Source organism: Pseudophryne corroboree, chromosome 9, assembly GCF_028390025.1.
Source record: "Pseudophryne corroboree isolate aPseCor3 chromosome 9, aPseCor3.hap2, whole genome shotgun sequence".
Taxonomy (NCBI): domain Eukaryota; kingdom Metazoa; phylum Chordata; class Amphibia; order Anura; family Myobatrachidae; genus Pseudophryne; species Pseudophryne corroboree.
In genome coordinates, this window is record NC_086452.1 from 153,381,071 (window position 1) to 153,404,136 (window position 23,066).

At 43.6% G+C, this 23,066-nt stretch overlaps 1 protein-coding gene across 3 annotated transcripts in view; it reads right to left on the reverse strand.

Annotated features, from left to right (window-relative positions):
• LOC134957742 (very-long-chain enoyl-CoA reductase-like) overlaps positions 1–23,066 on the reverse strand; it is a 200,168-nt gene that overhangs the window by 107,444 nt on the left and 69,658 nt on the right. For 2 of the 3 annotated variants that reach the window (XM_063939860.1, XM_063939861.1), the window contains exons 3-5: positions 13,428–13,479; positions 11,166–11,210; positions 1,946–2,049 (exon numbers count right to left, since the gene is read on the reverse strand). The exons of the other annotated variant lie outside the window; for it this stretch is intronic. In XM_063939860.1, the coding sequence (XP_063795930.1) occupies positions 1,946–2,049; positions 11,166–11,210; positions 13,428–13,479 (201 nt within the window). The remainder of the gene's footprint in view (positions 1–1,945; positions 2,050–11,165; positions 11,211–13,427; positions 13,480–23,066) is intronic. 3 annotated transcript variants of the gene reach the window in all.

Below are 23,066 nucleotides of genomic sequence, written 5' to 3' on the forward strand. Positions count from 1 at the left end.
ATTCAATCCCTACCCACCCCTTCGACCACAGATAATATGATGTTAACATTTGCTTCTCTTCTTAAACTTCTCTCCTCTGTTCCGTACAAAATTAGTTTATTGTATGAACCTCTGGCTTCCATTTCGGCCTCGTCCCATTGGGAATCCTCTCTACAGAAATGGTCCTCAGACGTCCCAGGTATCAATCTGTTACCAGACCTAATCTCTCAATATGACACCTCTCTAAAATTTCTACAATCTTCTTATTTACAAGAGGTCCATATTAGAATGATACATAGAGCGTATATCTCCCCTGCTCAAAGGAGATATATGACTTCCCTTGAAACCGGGGCCTGCATTAAATGCTCAATGTCTCATGCTACGTTTATTCATTGCGTTTGGGAATGTGGTAAAATTAGAAAATTCTGGAATAAACTGATACAACTAATCAACTCCATGTTCTCTACATCTATACTCCCTGACCCTTTCGCATGTCTTTGTGGGAATTTTAAAAACTGGGATTTAGGCCCCAATAAGAAATCAAGATTCCGATTGCTAATTACGATTGTTACCGTTGCAAAAAAAATAATTCTTATCCATTGGACCCACCATACTGCTCCCTCCATATCAGAAGTCAAACACAAATTGTTACAAATATTATATTATGATAGACGCACTACTAATCCTGATATTGAACATGGAGTCGAAAAATTCTATCATAAATGGGAATATTTTATTAATATATTGGACGAGCATTCGCAGAACCATATTCTCCAATTATCTGAAAACACTTCATGGAACTTACTTAGGAGACATTCTATTGATACATGACTTTTGTTCTTAATTGAAAATTTATTTATTTAGATTTTTCTGTCAACACTAGACTGATCAGGATAGAACACCTGACTTAGGATGACTTATTTTTCCTTTCCCCCTCTTTCCCATCCCCTCTTCTCCCTTATATGTTCGATAACCCTCCGATTCTTGTTTGGTTGTGTTATGTTAGGTTTTATCCTTACATATGTCCAGAATGGTTGCGTCTAATTGCCATTTGTCAGACTGCATTCTTTTACTTTGTTCTAGTATGTATATTATGTTCTGACAGAATTGTACAAGGAGATAGTTGTCTCTCCTAGGCTAATGTTCGATATGACAGTATGATATTTTCTACTCTTCTATCTTATTACTAGATTTTCTATATGTTTTTTATGGCTCATTTATTGGAATTATTTGGAATGTTCACTACTCTTATGAAAATTCAATAAAATATATTATAAAAAAATAAAATAAATCGGCATTTCTGTGCATGCGTATGCACCGCAATGCGCAGGCGCGTTGTACAGGTACAATGAGCATCGTGGGTGAGTCTAACGTGAGTCATCGTGAGCCTAACGAACATTCCTATCACACGGCCGAACGCAGGAAGATTGACATGAAGTGGGCGTTTCTGGGTGTCAACTGACCGTTTTCAGGGAGTGCTTAGAAAAACGTAGGCGTGTCGGGAAAAACGCAGGCATGGCTGGGCGTTCGCTGGGCGGGTGTGTGACGTCAAAAGCCGTCCCTCCGTCGTTAGAATCAACGCACACGAAGAGTAACTACAGGGCTGGTCTTGTTTTGCACAAAAAGATTTTGCAGGCGCTCTGCTGCACAAGCGTTCACAATTCTGCAAAGTGAAAATACACTCCCCAGTGGGCAGCGACAATGCGTTTGCACGGCTGCTAAAAACTGCTAGCGAGCGATCAACTCGGAATGACCCCCAAAGTCCATAACAATTTAACAGTAGAGTCAATTGGTAGTGTCTGAGATATTTTCTAAGAGAATCTCATTTATGTTTAAAAAAATATGTGTAATCTTTAGACAGGTAAACAACAGGAAATACAACATTTAACCTAAATCATAGGTACTGTATCAAATATGAATCCAAAACCTAAGCATGTGCTAAGAGTCTTAGGAACCGAAATATTACCATAGTCCATCCGATCTGAGGACCCAAGTCTCTGAAATATAATGTAGCTGTTGTGCCAACTGGAAGATCCTGCAGGATTTCTTCATCCTTTAGTGACCTGCCCTCTATAATGAAAATGAGAAATGGTCAGTAAATGCAGGAGTAGGAAATGTGAAATTCTTTAGCTGTCCTTGAACTACCCGTCCAACCTCTGTAATAACACCATGCAGAGAGTTCAGTAATACTGATTCATTAAGCTTTTTGTTTTATTGACATTAGCTTCAGAATCAAGCAGTCTTTTTATGATACTGAAAACCTCAAGTTAAAATAGTCATGTAAAGCAGAGCAGACATTGTCACATATATCGCACGGGTGGTCTTCAGGTTGCAGGCGGCCGGGCTCCCGACGACCACCATACCGGCGCCGGAATCCCGACCACCGGCATACCAACATCTTTTCTCCTTCTTGGGGGTCCACGACCCCCCTGGAGGGAGAATAGATAGCATAGCGTGCCACCGTGCCCGCATCGAGCCCGCATCGAGCCCGCAAGGGGCTCATTTGTGCTAGCCCAGCTGTCGGTATGCTGGCTGTCGTTATTCCGGCGCCGGTATGCTGGCCGCCGGGAGCCAGACCGCCGGCATCACATACTACACCCATATCTCAACCCACTCTGTAGGTGAATATTGGACATCTCTTCCCAGAGATCCTAAAGTCTCTGAGATGTGCCCATCCTCCCCAGACACCACAGTGGCAATGTTAGAACTACCATTGGAGCAGCCTATGTGATGCTACAGTATGAGGCCCAGTGGTGAGGGGTGGCCCAGCAGTGTTGGACCAACCAATCTGGAAAACCCGTATATCTGATGCATACAAAGTGGAGCCCCATTTTAAGCTTCACTGTATGTTTCAGCCCTCCCACATGCCCATAGGAGCAGAGTAGGGATTACTCCCTAATTTGCTATGGTGCCAAATGATTCAGTACAGTACGTGCATGGTAGGGAGAGATGGCATCTTAGAAAAAAATTAGTTTTAGGTGGACATCCCCTTTAAATAAAACTATGGGGGTGATTCAGACCTGATCGCTGCTGTGCATTTTCGCACAGCGGGCGATCAGTGATTAACTGCGCATGCGTATGCAAAGCAATACACACATGCGTCGGTAAACAGGTATCGCTGGTCAGCGACAGACTGGTATGAAAATTCTAATCGCACAGCCATTCGCATGCTGATTGACAGAAGGAGGCCGTTTTCTGTTAAGCAGCCTAGAGATTAGGTCTGAATCACCCCCTAAATTTCTTCTTCAGTTAGCAGTAATAGCTAAAGCTGCATTACCCTATTTGTGCACAGTATAATAATGTAATGAATTGTCATGTACATAAGAAAGAATAATGTTAACGCTTACTAGTAAATGCGAAAGTCACATTTTGTATATAAAATGTATTTAAATACAAACACTGCTCAACAGGAGCGAATTTAGGGGTCAAGTCTCCACTAGGCACAACATTATTGGTCACAGCCCCAACCCAGGCTCGGACTGGCCAATAGGGGTACAGGGGAAACCACCGGTGGGCCCCACTGCCTGGGGGCCCACCCTCTCACTTATACATTATGACTATGTTACATTATACTGCACAGGACTATGGTGTATTTTCTACAGTGCATTGCTGTAATTAATCTGGTACATTATCATACATGCACTAGCAGTATTTACTATATATATATATATATTATATACCAAGGAGCCCAGACCATGCACTAATGGTTTGCCAAGCCTCTAAGAATGGGCCCCTACCACTGCATTTCCCCGGTGGACCCTTCATGCCCCAGTCCGACACTGCCCCAACCTCACCCACTCTCCACTTCCCGCACCACAATTTATACGCCATTGCCTCCCCTGACAGTTGCAGAATCAAAATTTCTCTAACGTCCTAGAGGATGCTGGGGACTCCGAAAGGACCATGGGGATAGACGGACTCCGCAGGAGACACGGGCACTTTAAGAAAGACTTTAGGTCTGGGTGTGCACTGGCTCCTCCCTCTATGCCCCTCCTCTAGACCTCAGTTTGATACTGTGCCAAGAGGAGATGGGTGCACTTCAGGGAGCTCTCCTGAGCTTCCTGACAGAAAGTATATTTGTTAGGTTTTTTATTTTCAGGGAGCCTGCTGGCAACAGACTCCCTGCATCGAGGGACTGAGGGGAGAGAAGCAGACCTACTTCTGTGAGTTTCAAGGCTCTGCTTCTTAGGCTACTGGACACCATTAGCTCCAGAGGGAGTCAGAACACAGGTCTCACCCTGTAGTTCGTCCCGAAGCCGCGCCGCCGTCCTCCTCACAGAGCCGGAAGATAGAAGCCGGGTGAGTATGAGAAGAAAAGAAGACTTCAGAGGCGGCAGAAGACTTCATGATCTTCACTGAGGTAACGCACAGCGGTGAAGCCGTGCGCCATTGCTCCCATACACCTCACACACGGCAGTCACTGTAAGGGTGCAGGGTGCAGGGGGGGCGCCCTGGGCAGCATATAAACCTCTTTTCTGGCAAAAATAAGATATATATAGCTGACCACTGTATATATTTAAGAGCCCCTGCCAGTTTTTCAATATATTTGAGCGGGACCGAAGCCCGCCGCCGAGGGGGTGGGGCTTCTCCCTCAACACTCACCAGCGCCATTTTCTCCACAGCACAGCTGAGAGGAAGCTCCCCGGACTCTACCCTGCTTAATACCATGGTGAAAGAGGGTTTTAAAGTAGAGGGGGGGCACATAATTGGCGCATTGACATATTACAAACAGCGCTACTGGGTAAACATATAATTATATAGTGTTTTTTCCTGGGTCATATAGCGCTGGGGTGTGTGCTGGCATACTCTCTCTCTGTCTCTCCAAAGGGCCTTGTGGGGGAACTGTCCTCAGATAAGAGGATTCCCTGTGTGTGTGTGTGGTGTGTCGGTACGCGTGTGTCGACATGTCTGAGGTAGAAGGCTTTCAGGAGGAGGAAGAGATAAAAATAAATGAGGTGTCGCCGTCAGCAGCGCCGACACCTGACTGGCTGGATATGTGGAATGTTTTAAGTGCTAATGTAAACTTATTGCACAAGAGATTAGACAAAGCTGAAGCTAGGGTACAGCCAGGGACTCAACCCATGCCTGTCCCTATGTCGCTGGGACCTTCGGGGTCTCAAAAGCGCCCACTATCCCAAATAGTTGACACAGATACCGACACGGATTCTGACTCTAGTGTCGACTACGATGATGCAAAGCTACAGCCAAAAGTGGCTAAATGTATTCGATATATGATTATTGCAATAAAAGATGTTTTGCATATCACAGAGGAACCCCCTGTCCCTGACACGAGGGTACACATGTATAAGGGAAAGAAACCTGAGATAGCCTTTCCCCCCTCACATGAGTTGAACGAATTATGTGAAAAAGCTTGGGAATCTCCAGACAAAAAACTGCAGATTCCCAAAAGGATTCTTATGGCGTATCCTTTCCGGCCAACGGACAGGATACGGTGGGAATCCTCCCCTACGGTGGACAAGGCATTGACACGCTTATCCAAAAAGGTAGCGCTGCCATCCCAGGATACGGCTACCCTCAGGGATCCTGCTGACCGCAAGCAGGAGGTTACCCTAAAGTCCATTTACACACATTCTGGTACCTTACTCAGACCGGCAATTGCGTCGGCCTGGGTTTGTAGCGCGGTAGCAGCATGGACAGATACCTTATCAGCAGAAATTGAGACCCTAGATAAGGATCGTATTATATTGACCCTAGGGCATATAAAAGATGCTGTCCTATATATGAGAGATGCTCAAAGAGACATTAGTCTACTGGGTTCTATAATAAACGCTATGTCGATTTCTGCTAGACGAGTCCTATGGACCCGGCAATGGACAGGTGATGCCGACTCAAAAAGGCATATGGAGGTTTTACCCTACAGGGGTGAGGAATTGTTTGGGGAAGGTCTCTCGGACCTGGTCTCCACAGCGACAGCTGGTAAATCAAATTTTTTGCCTTATATTCCCTCACAGCCTAAGAAAGCACCACATTATCAAATGCAGTCCTTTCGATCACAGAGAAACAAGAAAGTACGAGGTGCATCCTTTCTTGCCAGAGGTAAGGGCAGAGGGAAAAAGCTGCACAACACAGCTAGTTCCCAGGAACTGAAGTCCTCCCCGGCCTCTACAAAATCCACCGCATGACGCTGGGGTTCCACTAAAGGAGTCCGCCCCAGTGGGGGCACGCCTTCGAGTTTTCAGCCACATCTGGGTTCACTCGCAGGTGGATCCCTGGGCAATAGAAATTGTTTCTCAGGGTTACAAGCTGGAATTCGAAGAGGTGCCTCCTCGCCGGTTTTTCAAATCGGCCCTACCATCTTCTCCCCAGGGAAGGGAGATAGTATTAAATGCAATTCACAAATTGTATCTTCAACAGGTGGTGGTCAAGGTTCCCTTGCTTAAACAAGGAAGGGGATATTATTCGACCCTGTTTGTAGTCCCGAAACCGGACGGTTCGGTCAGACCCATATTAAATTTAAAATCCTTGAACCTATACTTGAAAAGGTTCAAGTTCAAGATGGAATCGCTAAGAGCGGTCATCGCCAGCCTGGAAGGGGGGAATTTTATGGTATCCCTGGACATAAAGGATGCATACCTTCATGTTCCCATTTATCCACCTCATCAGGCGTACCTAAGATTTGCGGTACAGGATTGTCATTACCAATTTCAGACATTGCCGTTTGGTCTATCCACGGCCCCGAGAATTTTCACCAAGGTAATGGCGGAAATGATAGTGCTCCTGCGAAGGCAAGGTGTCACAATTATCCCGTACTTAGACGATCTCCTCATAAAAGCGAGATCAAGAGAGCAGTTGCTGAACAGCGTATCACTTTCTCTGAAGGTGTTACAGCAACACGGCTGGATTCTCAATATCCCGAAGTCGCAGTTGGTTCCTACGACTCGTCTAACCTTCTTGGGCATGATTCTGGATACAGACCAGAAAAGGGTTTATCTTCCGATAGAAAAAGCTCAGGAACTCATGACTCTGGTCAGGAACCTATTGAAACCAAAACAGGTGTCAGTGCATCACTGCACTCGAGTCCTGGGAAAGATGGTGGCATCATACAAGGCCATTCCCTTCGGCAGGTTCCATGCGAGGACCTTCCAATGGGACCTATTGGACAAGTGGTCTGGGTCACATCTACAGATTTGTCAGTTGATCACCCTATCCCCCAGGGCAAGGGTATCTCTCCTGTGGTGGCTGCAGAGTGCTCACCTTCTAGTGGGCCGCAGATTCGGCATTCAGGACTGGGTCCTGGTGACCACGGACGCGAGCCGCCGAGGTTGGGGAGCAGTCACACAGGGAAGAAATTTCCAAGGTCTTTGGTCAAGTCAGGAGACTTGTCTTCACATCAACATCCTGGAACTGAGGGCCATATACAACGCCCTACAGCAAGCGGAGACCTTACTTCGCGACCAACCAGTTCTGATCCAGTCAGACAACGTCACCGCAGTAGCTCATGTAAACCGCCAAGGCGGCACAAGGAGCAGAGCGGCGATGGCGGAAGCCACCAGAATTCTTCGCTGGGCGGAGAATCATGTAAGCGCACTGTCAGCAGTGTTCATTCCGGGAGTGGACAACTGGGAAGCAGACTTCCTCAGCAGGCACGACCTGCATCCAGGAGAGTGGGGACTTCATCAGGAAGTCTTCGCACAGATTGCAAGTCGGTGGGGACTACCCCAGATAGACATGATGGCGTCCCGTCTCAACAAAAAGCTACAGAGGTATTGCGCCAGGTCAAGAGACCCTCAGGCAGTAGCTGTAGACGCCCTAGTGACACTGTGGGTGTCCCGGTCGGTCTATGTATTTCCTCCTCTTCCTCTCATACCCAAGGTGTTGAGAATAGTAAGAAAAAGGGGAGTGAGAACAATCCTCATTGTTCCAGATTGGCCACGAAGGACCTGGTATCCGGATCTGCAGGAAAATCTCACAGAAGATCCGTGGCCTCTTCCTCTAAGACAGGACCTGTTGCAACAGGGGCCCTGTCTGTTTCAAGACTTACCGCGGCTGCGTTTGACGGCATGGCGGTTGAACGCCGGATCCTAGCGGAAAAGGGTACTCCGGATGAGGTCATTCCTACGCTGATAAAGGCTAGGAAGGACGTGACATCTAAACATTATCACCGTATATGGCGAAAATATGTTTCTTGGTTTGAGGCCAGGAATGCTCCTACGGAAGAATTCCACCTGGGCCGCTTCCTTCACTTCCTACAAACTGGAGTGAATTTGGGCCTAAAATTAGGCTCTATTAAGGTTCAGATTTTGGCCTTATCCATTTTATTTCAAAAAGAATTGGCTTCTCTCCCAGAAGTACAGACTTTTGTGTAGGGAGTGCTGCATATTCAGCCTCCTTTTGTACCTCCGGTGGCGCCTTGGGACATTAACGTGGTGTTAAGTTTCCTTAAGTCACACTGGTTTGAACCACTTAAAACGGTGGAGTTGAAATATCTCACTTGGAAGGTGGTCATGTTATTAGCCTTGGCTTCGGCTAGGCGAGTGTCGAAATTAGCGGCTTTATCACATATGGATAGAGCGGAATTGCGGAACCATCCTCAATTCCTTCCAAAAGTGGTCTCATCCTTTCATATGAACCAACCTATTGTGGTGCCTGTGGCTACACGAGATTTGGAGGATTCCGAGTCCCTTGATGTAGTCAGGGCTTTGAAAATTTATGTGGCCAGAACGGCTGTAGTCAGGAAAACGGAAGCACTGTTTGTCCTATATGCAGCCAACAAGGTTGGCGCCCCTGCTTCGAAGCAGACTATTGCTCGCTGGATCTGTAATACGATTCAGCAGGCGCATTCTACGGCTGGATTGCCGTTACCAAAATCGGTCAAGGCCCATTCCACTAGGAAGGTGGGCTCGTCTTGGGCGGCTGCCCGAGGGGCCTCGGCACTACAACTGTGCCGAGCTGCTACTTGGTCGGGTTCAAACACCTTTGCAAAGTTCTAGAAGTTTGATACCCTGGCTGAGGAGGACCTACGGTTTGCTCATTCGGTGCTGCAGAGTCATCCGCACTCTCCCGCCCGTTTGGGAGCTTTGGTATAATCCCCATTGTCCTTTCGGAGTCCCCAGCATCCTCTAGGACGTTAGAGAAAATAAGATTTTAAACCTACCGGTAAATCTCTTTCTCGTAGTCCGTAGAGGGTGCTGGGCGCCCGTCCCAAGTGCGGACTACTTCTGCGAGACTTGTATATAGTTTTGCTTACATAAGGGTTATGTTATAGTTTCATCAGGTTGGACTGATGCTACGTTATTTTTTCATACTGTTAACTGTTTAATTGATACACAAGTTATACGGTGTGATTGGTGTGGCTGGTATGAATCTTGCCCTTGGATTAACAAAAATCCTTTCCTCGTACTGTCCATCTCCTCTGGGCACAGTTTCTCTAACTGAGGTCTAGAGGAGGGGCATAGAGGGAGGAGCCAGTGCACACCCAGACCTAAAGTCTTTCTTAAAGTGCCCATGTCTCCTGCGGAGCCCGTCTATCCCCATGGTCCTTTCGGAGTCCCCAGCATCCTCTACGGACTACGAGAAAAAGATTTACCGGTAGGTTTAAAATCTTATTATAAGTCATAATGCCACAACATACATGGAATGCAATCAATATACCGGCTGTCGGGATCCGGCGTTCGGGATACTGATTCTGGAATCCCGACATCCGGTGAAATACTGACGCCCGGAATCCTGCAAACGCTCGTTATTACCACTCGGTATGTGTGTCCACACCACCAACCGAGTGGGAATAGAACATGCGGTGAGCCTGATGCGTGACAAGCGCAGCGAGCCCATAAGCGGGCTTGTTGCCTCACTGCCGGCATTCCGGCAGATGGGATGAGGCTGTCGTTATAGTGACAGCCGGCATCCCGTCTGCCAGGATATCATATGCATCCCAAATAAATATTCACCTGTCCTTGACTGGCCAGCGGCCTAGCAGGGCTTTCATGCAGGGAAGCAGGCTGTGCTGCCCCCCAGCAAGTGGCACCCCCCTACGCACGTGCCTCATGTGCCTAATGAGAAATCCACCACTGCTGCTGCAACTGTTGTTATCTTATTTCCTGAGGTAGTAGCTACACTTGTGATAGAAGTATTATACCAAGCAGTCAACCAGAAGCGGTTAGACCAGGGGTATTTAACATGTGGCCCTCAAGCTGCTGTAAAAATACACATCCCAGCATGTCCTGGCACAGTTTTAGCATGCCCTAATACCAAAACTCTTGCGCTTCATGCTGGTATATGTAGTTCCACAGCAGCTGGAGTGCCACATGCTGAATTACCCTCGGCTAGACAGTACTGCTGAGAGTCATCATCATCACTGGAGCAGCTATTCAGAAACTGCAAGAGATATGCCTCCGAGTCCTAACAGTCCTATCTGGGGGGCATTGCAATAACAAGAACATGCTCAATGCTTGCCAGAACCAGCCCAACCTCCTTGCCATGTGTAAGGTCCACTAGTCAATAATATGCCACAATTTAGGTGCGGACATACTGTATGCACCGTTTTGAAATAATTATCTTAAATTTAAAAAATAATGGACACCCAACTCTAAAGGAGCCTCTCAGTGAACAAAATGAAAACAGAAAAAATATGCACCTGAAGAGAGACCTTATGTGCATATGTGTACAAGCTATTACAAGTGTATTCATTAAAATATCCTCACTCATTAAAATATCCTCATAGATACTCACACATTGCAGTCTTTCAAAAAATACCCCCAATTTTATACATAAAACTGATATATGGATTACGCTTCAGCAATTGAGGTGTCCTTGGTCCCCACCCCAACCTCCCCCTATCTCAGTGGTTCTCAAACTGTATGCCTATGCACCCTGGGGTGCCTCGGGGCACTTGCAGGGGTGCCTTGGATTGCTGACCCAATTCAGATTACTTATGGTCAATGTAATAGGCAAAACCAGTTCCGATTGGCTGTCAGTCATAAAATATGTAGGCAAACTGAACCTAAGGATGACATATAAACACAAGTTATTTTATTCAATATTTCTTTCTAAATTTCTCAGTAAGAAACGTTTGGCCTGGGGGTGCCGTGAAAACCTTTATGATACTCAAGGGCGCCGTGATTCCAGAAAGTTTGTGAACCACTGCACTATCTCCAATACATCAGAATAGAATTCTACAGTACAGAGTTACATTACAGATTTAAAACTCTCAATAATCCCTGACATACTTGGGTCTAACCGTATAGATTGTCGTGCTGGATACCACTGAGGATCTGCAAAAATAGAAAAAGGCTTTAGTGACCAAATTGCTAATGCAAAGAGAAAAGAGACATATTTCCAGTTTGGTGCATTCTTGTAAAACTAATGTTGATGGAATACATGACCGCTGTTATTCGCAATTCTTCCAAATCGTTTAACAAGGTTTGGTATCCTGGCTGGCATCTCAACACGCTCCCTCGCCATTTGTTACCTGATATATTAAATATCCAGGTAATGCTTAAACCCTTTGAGCTTAGAAGTCACCCCCCCCCCCCTTCTTTTTCTCCTCTTGACTTATTTTCCTTTCTCCTCTTTCCTATTCATTCTTTCCTTCTTCATGTCTTCTCTCTTCTTTTCTACCTTATTCCTTCCTCTCTGTGACGGTTGACCACACCGTCGCTGCGAAATCTCTCTTTCGTTCTTATACCTCTAAAATTTGGATTCCTTTTTTTGCTGTAGTTACTCTTTGTAATTATATTTGTAATGTCTGTCGATAAGATTTCCTTGCAAGTTTTATGAGATGTATTATATGTGACCCACTTAATCAAATTGTGTTTAAAAAAAAAACAACTAATGTTGATGGTGGATAAGCATTGCTGAATTGTGCTTTTCTCTGCTAAAATATATAAAGCAGCGTTCTACAGCCGAGATACTGATGTAATCAAAGGAATCTTTACCTCTACTGTCACACAGAAGCACTTTAAAGCTGCAGTTCCTATTCACTGTACAGTATGCCCATAGGCGGGCTAGTGTCTAAAATGTAACATGTGTAGCCAACCTGTAGGGTATCCTGTTGCTTGGATATCAGGTTATAAGGTAAGATCTCCTCATACATGGGCCCCCTAAGTCTACCCACCCATAACAGCAAGCTCACGCACTAAACAGTTACAGCAATCTCTTCACGTCATTTATCTGTGGCAATGGGGGTAATTCAGATCTGATCGCTCGCTAGGGGTTTTTTGCACTGCTGCGATCAGATAGTCGACTCCCATAGGGGAGTGTATTTTCACTTTGCAAGTGTGCGAACGCATGTGTAGCAGAGCTGTACAAACAGATCTTGTGCAGTCTCTGAGTTGCCCAGGACTTACTCAGCCGCTGCGATCACATCAGCCTGTCCAGGACCAGAATTGACCTCAGGAACCCTCCCTGCAAACGCTTGGACACGCCTGCGTTTTTCAAACCACTCCCAGAAAATGATCAGACAGTTACCACCCACAAACGGCTTCTTCCTGTCAATCTCCTTGCGATCGCCCGTGCAAATGGATTCTTCGCACAAACCCATCGCTGAGCGACGATCCGCTTTGTACCTGTGCGACGCGCCTGCGCATTGCGGTGCATACACATGCGCAGTTCTGACCTTATCACAGTACTGCAAAAACCGCTAGCGAGCGATCAGGTCTGAATTACCCCCAATGAAAATTAAATGGAGACTGAAATTCATGTTTATTCCTTATTTGGCATAAATGGTTACCGTCAAATATTATTATTATTATTATTATTATTATAAAATTTTATTCATAAGGCGCCACAAGTGATTCGCAGCACTGTACAAAGGGCATACAATAGAACAGTGCAGGGAGACAAAACTTAACATTACAGAATCGAGTACAGGTATCAAAGAGCACTACAATTCTCAATGCACAAAACAGCTTAGATGAAAGTAGCAAGGGTGTAATCAGCGTACTACTAGGACAGTGGTTCTTAAACTGTGTTCTGTGGCTCCCTGGGGTGCCTCAGGGCACTTGCAGGGGTGCCTTGGATTGGTGGTCCAGGACCAATTCAGAATACTTATGGTCAAGGTAATAGGTAAAACTAGTGCTGGTGCCTGTCAATCATAACATATATAGACAAACAGAAACAAATCGTGTCCCTCACCACACAACTGAACCTAAGAATGACATATAGACACAATTTACTTAATGTAATATTTCTTTCTAAATTTCTCAATAAGAGACTTTTGGCCTAGGGGTGCCATGAAAAAAAATCTAATACTGTAGAGCGTCATGATTCGAAAAAGTTTAGGAACCACTGTACTAGGGGCTGGCTTCCAGAGATAGAGATGAGCCTTTACCAGCAGGAGAATATGCGGGTAAAAATGGTCGCTGAGGAGGAGAGAGCTGTAAGTGAAATGTGAGGAGAAGAGGGCTTTGACAACAAGAGGGAAGAGGGCCCTGCTCTTAGGAGCTAACAATCTAGTATTAAAAGAAATATTATCATAGAGTAATACTTACAACATTTGTGTAACATCAATTTTACGTCACTAACTGTAAGATGAGGTTCTACCTATGGTAAAATGAAGAGCGAATTAGCAAAAATATCTGAATGATCAAAAGCAATCAACTCATATAGCACTCACAACCCATCAAATCCACCTTCTACAGCACTGGATGTTTTTGCACAAATGCATACATTTTTTACAGAGAGGCATATAGACTCAGGGGGTAAGATAATGGCATCAGAAGGCATGCAAACAAACTGGATGAATCAGAGTATACGCAGGAACAAGATTATTCAAAGAAATGCAAGGGGCAGAGGCGGCACATTCCAGCGGGCGTTTCTTGTTTAGTGGGGTCACACAGTATTTTCTTCCCTATAGCAGGACATTAATCTTACAGGTATGCACTATGTGGCGGTAAACAGATTTATTTCATACGTTCAATGTAATGCCTTTTCCAGCTTCAAAATTAACTACGGAAAAGTATTTTTCTATGTTTATTTCTATACCTGTAATAAAAACACTTAAATAAAGTGACTCCTGATGTCTCCTCACTTACTAATATAATACATTTAGTAATTTAATTTAAGGTATGGTTAATATAAAAGTTCTCTTATTAGTAGGCAGAGCTTTGATGTTTCACTGTTTCCACTGTGGGGAGTTCCACAGCACAATCTCACAAACGTAGGACCAGAGCAGAGCCAGTCCCAGGTCTACTGGTACACTGTGCAAGAAAATTTGGAGCGCTCTCCCTTCCTCCTATGAGAGGACAAAAATAACAAGCACACACATTGGTCCCCACAGAGGAAAAAACACACATATTGACCCCCACAGGAAAAATAAACACACATATTGCCCCTCACAGGAATAAAAACACACATATTGGCCCCTAAAGGGAAAAAAAAACTAAAACTCATTGGGATGGCTGTAATATCGCCCGAGTTTGGTGGCATTGCGGGACGCCGGTCGAACTCTGATGTTTTTTTAAAGGGGCAATCATGTACAAGGCTAAACCATGTCTTGTAGGTATAACCAAAAAAAAAAAAGAGAAGAATAACTTGCGCCTTAGTTGCAGCTTTGTCCTATACTCTCAAAGAGCACCACTCTTTGATAAACATATGTATAAAGAAAAAATGAGTAGTCCACAAGCGCTACTAAAACTAGGAGGATCTCTAATGGGTTTCTGCCCAAGTATTTTCTTTATCTGGATGCAGAATTTTTTTTGCCCAATGTTGTATAGTTTTTATCCTCCGCCTTCAGGCTCGCACCTTTGGACTGACCTCCATTCGGTGCGAGATGTACATCAAAAGGTTTCTTTATACTCTTTCACAGCATTTCAGATTGCATCAATCGGACATCACCACGTCCCTTGTAGGGGACACTCACCTCTATCTGGTTCCCTATGTTCCTTGAAAGGTTTCTTTATCTGTGTCACCGTCCCGATTCCCTCAGAGTTCAGAGCATCACCACAGCAATTGGTGGAACAGGAGACCGGAAAAAATGGGTAACGCAAAGGTTTTTCCCAAAGTGTTTCAAAAAGGGATATTTTATTCCAAAATATAAAAATATTTTTAACAAAGACTAAAAACAATTAAAACATAAAAAGCAATGAAGACCCCACTGGTCCTGTGTTTGTTCTGCCCTATACCCTCAGGAACCGATTGTATGAAAAAAATATATATCTTTAGACAACGGACCTTAGTAACGGGTAAAGGCTATAATGAACACTTACAGGCAGAGGTCAGCACCAGTACCAATGTGGTTCGGATAAGCTATCCTTCCTCAGGGCATGTTGCTGAACAAACACAGTCGGCCATTTATACCCACTGCTCCCTTCTCATGTATCCAAGAACCAATCACAGTTTAGGACGTTAAACCTATACAATAAACATCTCTATATTTCATTATCTTCACTCTGCCTATTCAATGCATAAATACCTACATATTCTGGCGTTTCAAATAAGGAAAAAGCCTAAACAAGCAGAAGAAATTTGAATCTACAATATAATTGGTCTTTAAAATATCCAGTAATGGATCATCCGGATTGTAAAAACTTCATATAGTCCCTTTTTTAACATCTACTCAATCCAGAATTTCAGGCCGTTTTTCTTTCTCAGCTTTCATGGTGTTAAAGTCCATCCTTCTTATTTACCCGGAAATTATGTATGTCAGTGCAGCTCATTTTCTTGTTCCCACATAAAGCATGTCCGCTTCTTACAGTTCCTATGTGGGAGTTTGACATCTTTCCGATCCGTCCCCTCGCTGCCGGAAGTGACGTCTGCCAACATCCGGTAGATGGAACGCAAGCTCCGGGTGTTGCTGGGACGCACGGACATCTTCCCCATACGGAATATTTGGTTTATAGCAGACTCATATCCCATAGGAAAAAGTAATATAAATGGAGAATAGATTACTTTATGTAAACAGCATCCCATTATCAACACATGTCTACATAAATTATGAATAAATGATCGATAAAAATATCGATAAAAATATACTTTTCTTTCCATCATCTTGTATTCAATTTCTTAGCATAAATCCATAAATTTACATGGAGGTTGGAACTATATTTTCTATGGGCTCATTCCAACCATAGGGTATTAATCTGCTATTTATTATGTTATAAGAACCACTTCATCTCAAATTCAATGTTGAGTCCCTTGGGGTCTAGTGTCCCCAATTCATATATTGTTCTCATTTCTACCTTTGCCAGCTGTATTTCACCAACATTTGTTCTCCAATTGGGAATAACAGCTTTTATTCCGCAAAAGCTGACTAAATGATCTATATCACAGTTATGGACCTTTTTGAAATGAAGTGAAACATTATGGGTTTCCAGACCCTTTCTAATGTTTCTCACATGCTCTGCCATGCGGGTCTTCAGCATGCAGGTTGTTCGCCCCACATACTGAGAGCCACAAGAGCATTCGAATAGGTACACGCAGTTCTTCGTGTTGCATGATGAAGTTCCTAATAATATAGGTCCTTTTTGTCTGTGTAGACCTATACTGGGTGATTTTGCTCTCCTTGCTTTTACACGCCCGGCACATAATGCATGTGCCGCACCTGAAAAAGCCTTTGGAGACATTTCTTGTCAGCATCCTAGGTGCAGCTACTACACTTTTCACAATGCTCTCTTTCAAATTCTTCGCCCTTCTATATATAAATCTTGGGGCTTCAGATATATGTTCTTTGAGCATTGGATCCCTACTCAGAATTGACCAGTGTCGTCTAATTACTTTTTCAACTTGCTGATGCTGGCTATTGAAGCCCATAATAAGGGTAATATCTCTAGGATTGTTTCTTTTCTTGTTTATGTCCCTAGTAAGCATATTATGGCGATCACTCTTGCCTGTTTCCTCTATGACTACTTGGACTAGCGTTTGGTTATACCCCTTTTCCGTAAACTGTCCCCGTAATAAATCTGCCTGCTCCCAACACATTTCCACATCAGTGCAATTCCTCCTAATTCTTTGGAATTGACTCACCGGTATGCTTTGTAGCCAATTATGGTGGTGGTTGCTTTAATAATCTATAAATGAGTTGCAGTCAGTCTGTTTAACAAAATTACAGGTCTTAATCTTATTATCTTCAATATATATCCGAAGATCTAAAAAATTAACTTCTTTCTCGCTAATATTGAATGATAAATGAATATTATTAGGATTATTGGCCCTCATTCCGAGTTGATCGGTCGCAAGGCGAATTTAGCATAGCTACACACGCTAAGCCGCCGCCTACTGGGAGTGAATCTTAGCTTCTTAAAATTGCGACCGATGTATTCGCAATATTGCGATTACTAACTACTTAGCAGTTTCAGAGTAGCTCCAGACTTACTCTGCCTGTGTTCAGTGCTTGTCGTTCCTGGTTGACGTCACAAACACACCCAGCGTTCGCCCAGGCACTCCCACCGTTTCTCCGGCCACTCCTGCGTTTTTTCCGGAAACGGTAGCGTTTTCAGCCACACGCCCCTGAAACGCCGTGTTTCCGCCCAGTAACACCCATTTCCTGTCAATCACATTACGATCGCCGGAGCGAAGAAAAAGCCGTGAGTAAAAATACTTTCTTCATAGTTAAGTTACTTGGCGCAGTCGCAGTGCGAACTTTGCGCATGCGTACTAAGCGGATTTTCACTGCGATGCGATGAAAAAGAACGAGCGAACAACTCGGAATGAGGGCCATTGTTAAGATATTTACAGAATGCGTCTAAAGAAGTATGGTCACCCCTCCATATAAACAATATATCGTCTATATATCGGTACCATGACACCAGACTGGCACCCCACTCATGACCATTCCACACTTGTTGTTCCTCCCAATGTGCCATGAATAGGTTGGCATAACTATGTGCCAGTCTGGTGCCCATCGCTGTTCCTGTCAGTTGTAGATAAAAAGCATTATCAAACCAAAAGAAGTTGTTATATAGTATTAGGGAGGTTCCCTCAAGGACAAAGTTTCTCTTTTCCATGGACATTTCATCTTTATCCATAAAGTGAGCCATGGCATTTAGTCCCTGTTGGTGGTTGATAACCGTGTACAAAGATGTAACATCGGCAGTAACTAGAAGGAAGTCGGGTTTCCATTCTACCAGCATAAGTTTATTGATAGTTTTTATGGTGTCTTTCAAATAAGATCTAGTAGTTTTAACCATCGGTTGTAATATATGGTCTATGAAACACAAAAGATTTGATAAGCTGGAGTTGGTTCCTGCTACAATTGGACGGCCAGGAGGTGTCTTTTTATCCTTATGGATTTTTGGCAAGATATATAATACTGGTATAGAAGGGTTTTCAATGGTCATATATTTCTGCTCTTCTTCTGTAATGACCCCCTTAGTGAGGTACATTGCCAGAAAAGTCTCCAATTTCCTGTCTACATTATTGCTGGGATTTCCTCTTAATCTTTGATAAGTGGTATTATCTGTTAACTGACGATGACCTCTTTATTGTAATCCTCCAAGTTTAAAATAATAATACTCCCCCCCTTATCGGCCGGCTTAACCACTATTTCTTTGTTGTTACTAAGTGTTTTAATCGCCTTCCTCTCATCTTTAGTCAAATTTACCTTTCTATTAGGTTTGAATTTGATACTTTCTAGGTCTGCTTTGACTGCTTTTTCAAAAGATTCGATGAAACTGCCCTTCTTATGTTTAGGGTAAAATTTAGACTTTCTTCTAAATTTAATGCCTATGTCATTCTCTCCCCCATTTTCACTGGGCATTTCCTCAAAGAACCTCTTTAAAGTAAGTCTTCTAACGAATTTTTCAATATCTATATGGGTCTCAAATTTATCACATCTGTTTGCTGGGGAAAACTTCAGACCTTTTTCAAGGACAGCCCTCTCATGTGTGGTAAGTTTGTATTTACTTAGGTTATAGATCTTAGTGAGCTCCTTTTTTGGGGCATTTTCCTCCACTATATTTATATCACTATTTACATCTTCTTCGACTGTATTTGTGTCACTATTTGCATCTATTACTCCAGTATTAGGAATCTTTTGAGTTTTTCCTTTCCTCCTATTTTTATTGAGGGACTTTTTCTTTCCTCCTCTACTCCCCCGTTTCCTCTGTTTGGTTTTTACCTTCGTCTTGGGGGTTTGTAAGTACCCCTCTCTAAAAAATTATTCCGTCCTTTCGGGGAATCTACATGATCTCGATTGTTGGTATAATTTCTCCTTTCACTGTGTAGGGTTCTGTCACCATTACTATATCCTGGTCGGTCTCTCCAGGATTCCACATCTCTCCTCTGGTTTCCCCTGATATGGTCCTCCTTTTCCCCGCTATTCAAGTTAAATCTATCCCTTCCATATTTATATGTCCCCACATAGATATTTCTAGATGGTGGACCTTTATATCTATTAGTGAGGTTGGTCTCTTGGCCCTCCCCTCTCTGGTTTCTATCCCCCTTTTTCCCTTCGTAGATATTATTATAACTGTCTTTTCTATATCCAGCTTTTCTGTTGGGCTGACGGGGGGATCTTCAGGGGAGTCCTTCCTGAGTTGGAATTTTATTATCTAGCTCTTCTTGGGTTTTTAGGGCGGTCCTGTCTTCAATTCTATCATTCCTATCTCTATTAAACTTCTTTTGTTTTTTATTTCTAATCTCCTTTTCACTTTTCATAACCCTATTTGTGATTACTTCTTCCATTTCCTTGTATTCTATTGAGCCCGCATACGGTTCCACTAGGGATTTGAAGGTTTCTATGTCCTCCTCTACCTCTTGTAGTTCCCGCTTTTTCTCCCGAATGATTAATTCCATAAGAGAGAAAGAGCAGGAATCGGTAATTTTATTCCATTCCTCCAGAAAGTTACCTGATTCTCTCTGAAAGGAGGGAGATTTATTAACCCTCAGTCCCCTTGGTATTAATTTATCAGTACAATATTTCTCTAGGGAAACAATTTCCCACCATATTTTAACTTCTCTGATTAGAAGTTTCTCTAACTTGTGCATGGCATTATCTAGATTCGTATCAATCAAATCATTTTTACCACAATCTTTAAACACATCATCTACAAAAGTTTTTTTCTGAGCTCTATGTGTAAACATGATCCCTGGCAGCAAGACACACTTCAAGGGGTGCACAACACGTACTATAACCAAAAAAAAAAAAGAGAAGAATAACTTCCGCCTTAATTGCAGCTTTGTCCTATACTCTCAAAGAGCACCACTCTTTGATAAACATATGTATACATAAAAAATGAGTAGTCCACAAGCGCTACTAAAACTAGGAGGATCTCTAATGGGTTTCTGCCCAAGTATTTTCTTTATCTGGATGCAGAATTTTTTTTTCCCAATGTTGTATAGTTTTTATCCTCCGCCTTCAGGCTCGCACCTTTGGACTGACCTCCATTCGGTGCGAGATGTACATCAAAAGGTTTCTTTATACTCTTTCACAGCATTTCAGATTGCATCAATCGGACATCACCACGTCCCTTGTAGGGGACACTCACCTCTATCTGGTTCCCTATGTTCCTTGAAAGGTTTCTTTATCTGTGTCACCGTCCCGATTCCCTCAGAGTTCAGAGCATCACCACAGCAATTGGTGGAACAGGAGACCGGAAAAAATGGGTAACGCAAAGGTTTTTCCCAAAGTGTTTCAAAAAGGGATATTTTATTCCAAAATATAAAAATATTTTTAACAAAGACTAAAAACAATTAAAACATAAAAAGCAATGAAGACCCCACTGGTCCTGTGTTTGTTCTGCCCTATACCCTCAGGAACCGATTGTATGGAAAAAAAATATATCTTTAGACAACGGACCTTAGTAACGGGTAAAGGCTATAATGAACACTTACAGGCAGGGGTCAGCACCAGTACCAACGCGTTTCGGATAAGCTATCCTTCCTCAGGGCATGTTGCTGAACAAACACAGTCGGCCATTTATACCCACTGCTCCCTTCTCATGTATCCAAGAACCAATCACAGTTTAGGACGTTAAACCTATACAATAAACATCTCTATATTTCATTATCTTCACTCTGCCTATTCAATGCATAAATACCTACATATTCTGGCGTTTCAAATAAGGAAAAAGCCTAAACAAGCAGAAGAAATTTGAATCTACAATATAATTGGTCTTTAAAATATCCAGTAATGGATCATCCGGATTGTAAAAACTTCATATAGTCCCTTTTTTAACATCTACTCAATCCAGAATTTCAGGACGTTTTTCTTTCTCAGCTTTCATGGTGTTAAAGTCCATCCTTCTTATTTACCCGGAAATTATGTATGTCAGTGCAGCTCATTTTCTTGTTCCCACATAAAGCATGTCCGCTTCTTACAGTTCCTATGTGGGAGTTTGACATCTTTCCGATCCGTCCCCTCGCTGCCGGAAGTGACGTCTGCCAACATCCGGTAGATGGAACGCAAGCTTGTAGGTGATTGCCCTTTAAAAAAATTTCAAAGTTCGGCCGGCACCCCACACAGCCACCGAACTCAGGCACTATTACATCCGGCCCATTGATTAAAAAGCTAGTTGCAGGAGGAGCTCCACTTCAGTCTCCAGAACAGTGACTGTCTCCAGAAAGTCCGGCGCCAGTGGCTTGGTACTTGGGGGGTTATTCAGAGTTGTTAGCAAACCAAAAAAGTTAGCAATTGGTCAAAACCATGTGCACTGCAGGTGGGGCAGATGTAACATGTGCACAGAGAGTTAGATTTGGATGAGTTTTATTGTTTCTGTGCATGGTAAATACTGGCTGCTTTATTTTTACACTGCAATTTAGATTTTATGTTTCAACTCACCCCACCCAAATCTAACTCTCAGTGCACATGGTTTTGCCCAATTGCTAACTTTTTTGGTTTGCTAACAACTCTGACTAACCCCCTTGGTCCCCTTCTCCCCCGTCAGCCGCGGTGCAGCACCAGCACGCAGCAGCCTGTCTTAATGACTCACTGCAGTGCTGCATCACTGTGTGCAGGCAGGTTGGTGTGTGGCTATGTCACACCTGGCACCGAGCTGTATCTGGCGCTCCCCCTCGACCAAAGCTTCTACTCAGTCTCAAATACCCAGTAACTCTCTGGCTACCGAAACTACTAGTCTGTCCCAAATGTCTAGTACCTATCCCTCTACCCAGACCTCTTCTTTGTCCCATATACAGTATATCTAGCACTTCATCCTCTACCCAAACTACTACTTTATGCCAAATATCTTGCCCTTACTGCCTGGACATGGATATGGTTTGCATTAGAGGCTGTGAGGGAGCAGTGGTTTTATTTTTTTTAAACCTTAAATAAATTCTTGTGTTCCTACAACTGTGAAATACAAACTGGTTTCTGCCTTCCAGCCCAACCTCTTTCTGTATCATGTAAATCGTCTCCCTGTGGTAGGCAACTCTGTGTAGAATGATTAATAGTCACCAAAATAATTATGTCTTTAAAGGGCTGCAGAGGACACACCCAAGTTAAGGCCAAAGCTTCTCCTTATCTCCAGCTGCCCGTGTGTCACGTGCTGCCCGCCACTTGTGGTCTAGACCCCAACGTATACCTTTCTTCTTCCTGCGCTGAACCCATTCCACACCTGTGCTGTGTAGATCGCTTTGGTTCTTGCCACCAACAGGGCTGCCGAGAGTGGCCATGGTCCTGGTAACTGAGGGGGGCCTGATCAAATCTGGGAAGGCATGGTGACGCCCCCTCAAAAAATGTCACCATCCACCCCATACACACTCCTCTGCGCCCCTGGTGGTGAGTGATACTGTGTTCTTAAGTTTTTTTTGGATAGTATCCAGTGGTTGAATGTATGTGGGATATTTTGTCATATGGTGCTGTCTGTCTAAACAGGGTTTATTGAGAAGTGAAACCTTTTAGCCCTTAGGTCAACATTCATAATGTTGACATGGATAAAATGTGGTACATGAGTAAGACATTCTTTTTGCAAAGCATAAAGTAATATCACATCATGAAAAGAAATATGCAGACATTGGGGCCTATTATGACATTCCTTGTAAAGCCCTGTAAATCAGCATATATCATTGCTGCATTAGGAATGATATTTGGGGGCTACTTATAAAAAAGTAGTTTCCTTGCAAGATCAGATTTAGGAGAAAGTATCACACGGTCACTACAACTGACTGGTCAGCGTGGGAGTGTTCCTTCTCACTGTACTGGGCTGCACTCAGCGGTGTGTTCCTTCTCACTGTACTGGGCTGCACTCAGCGGT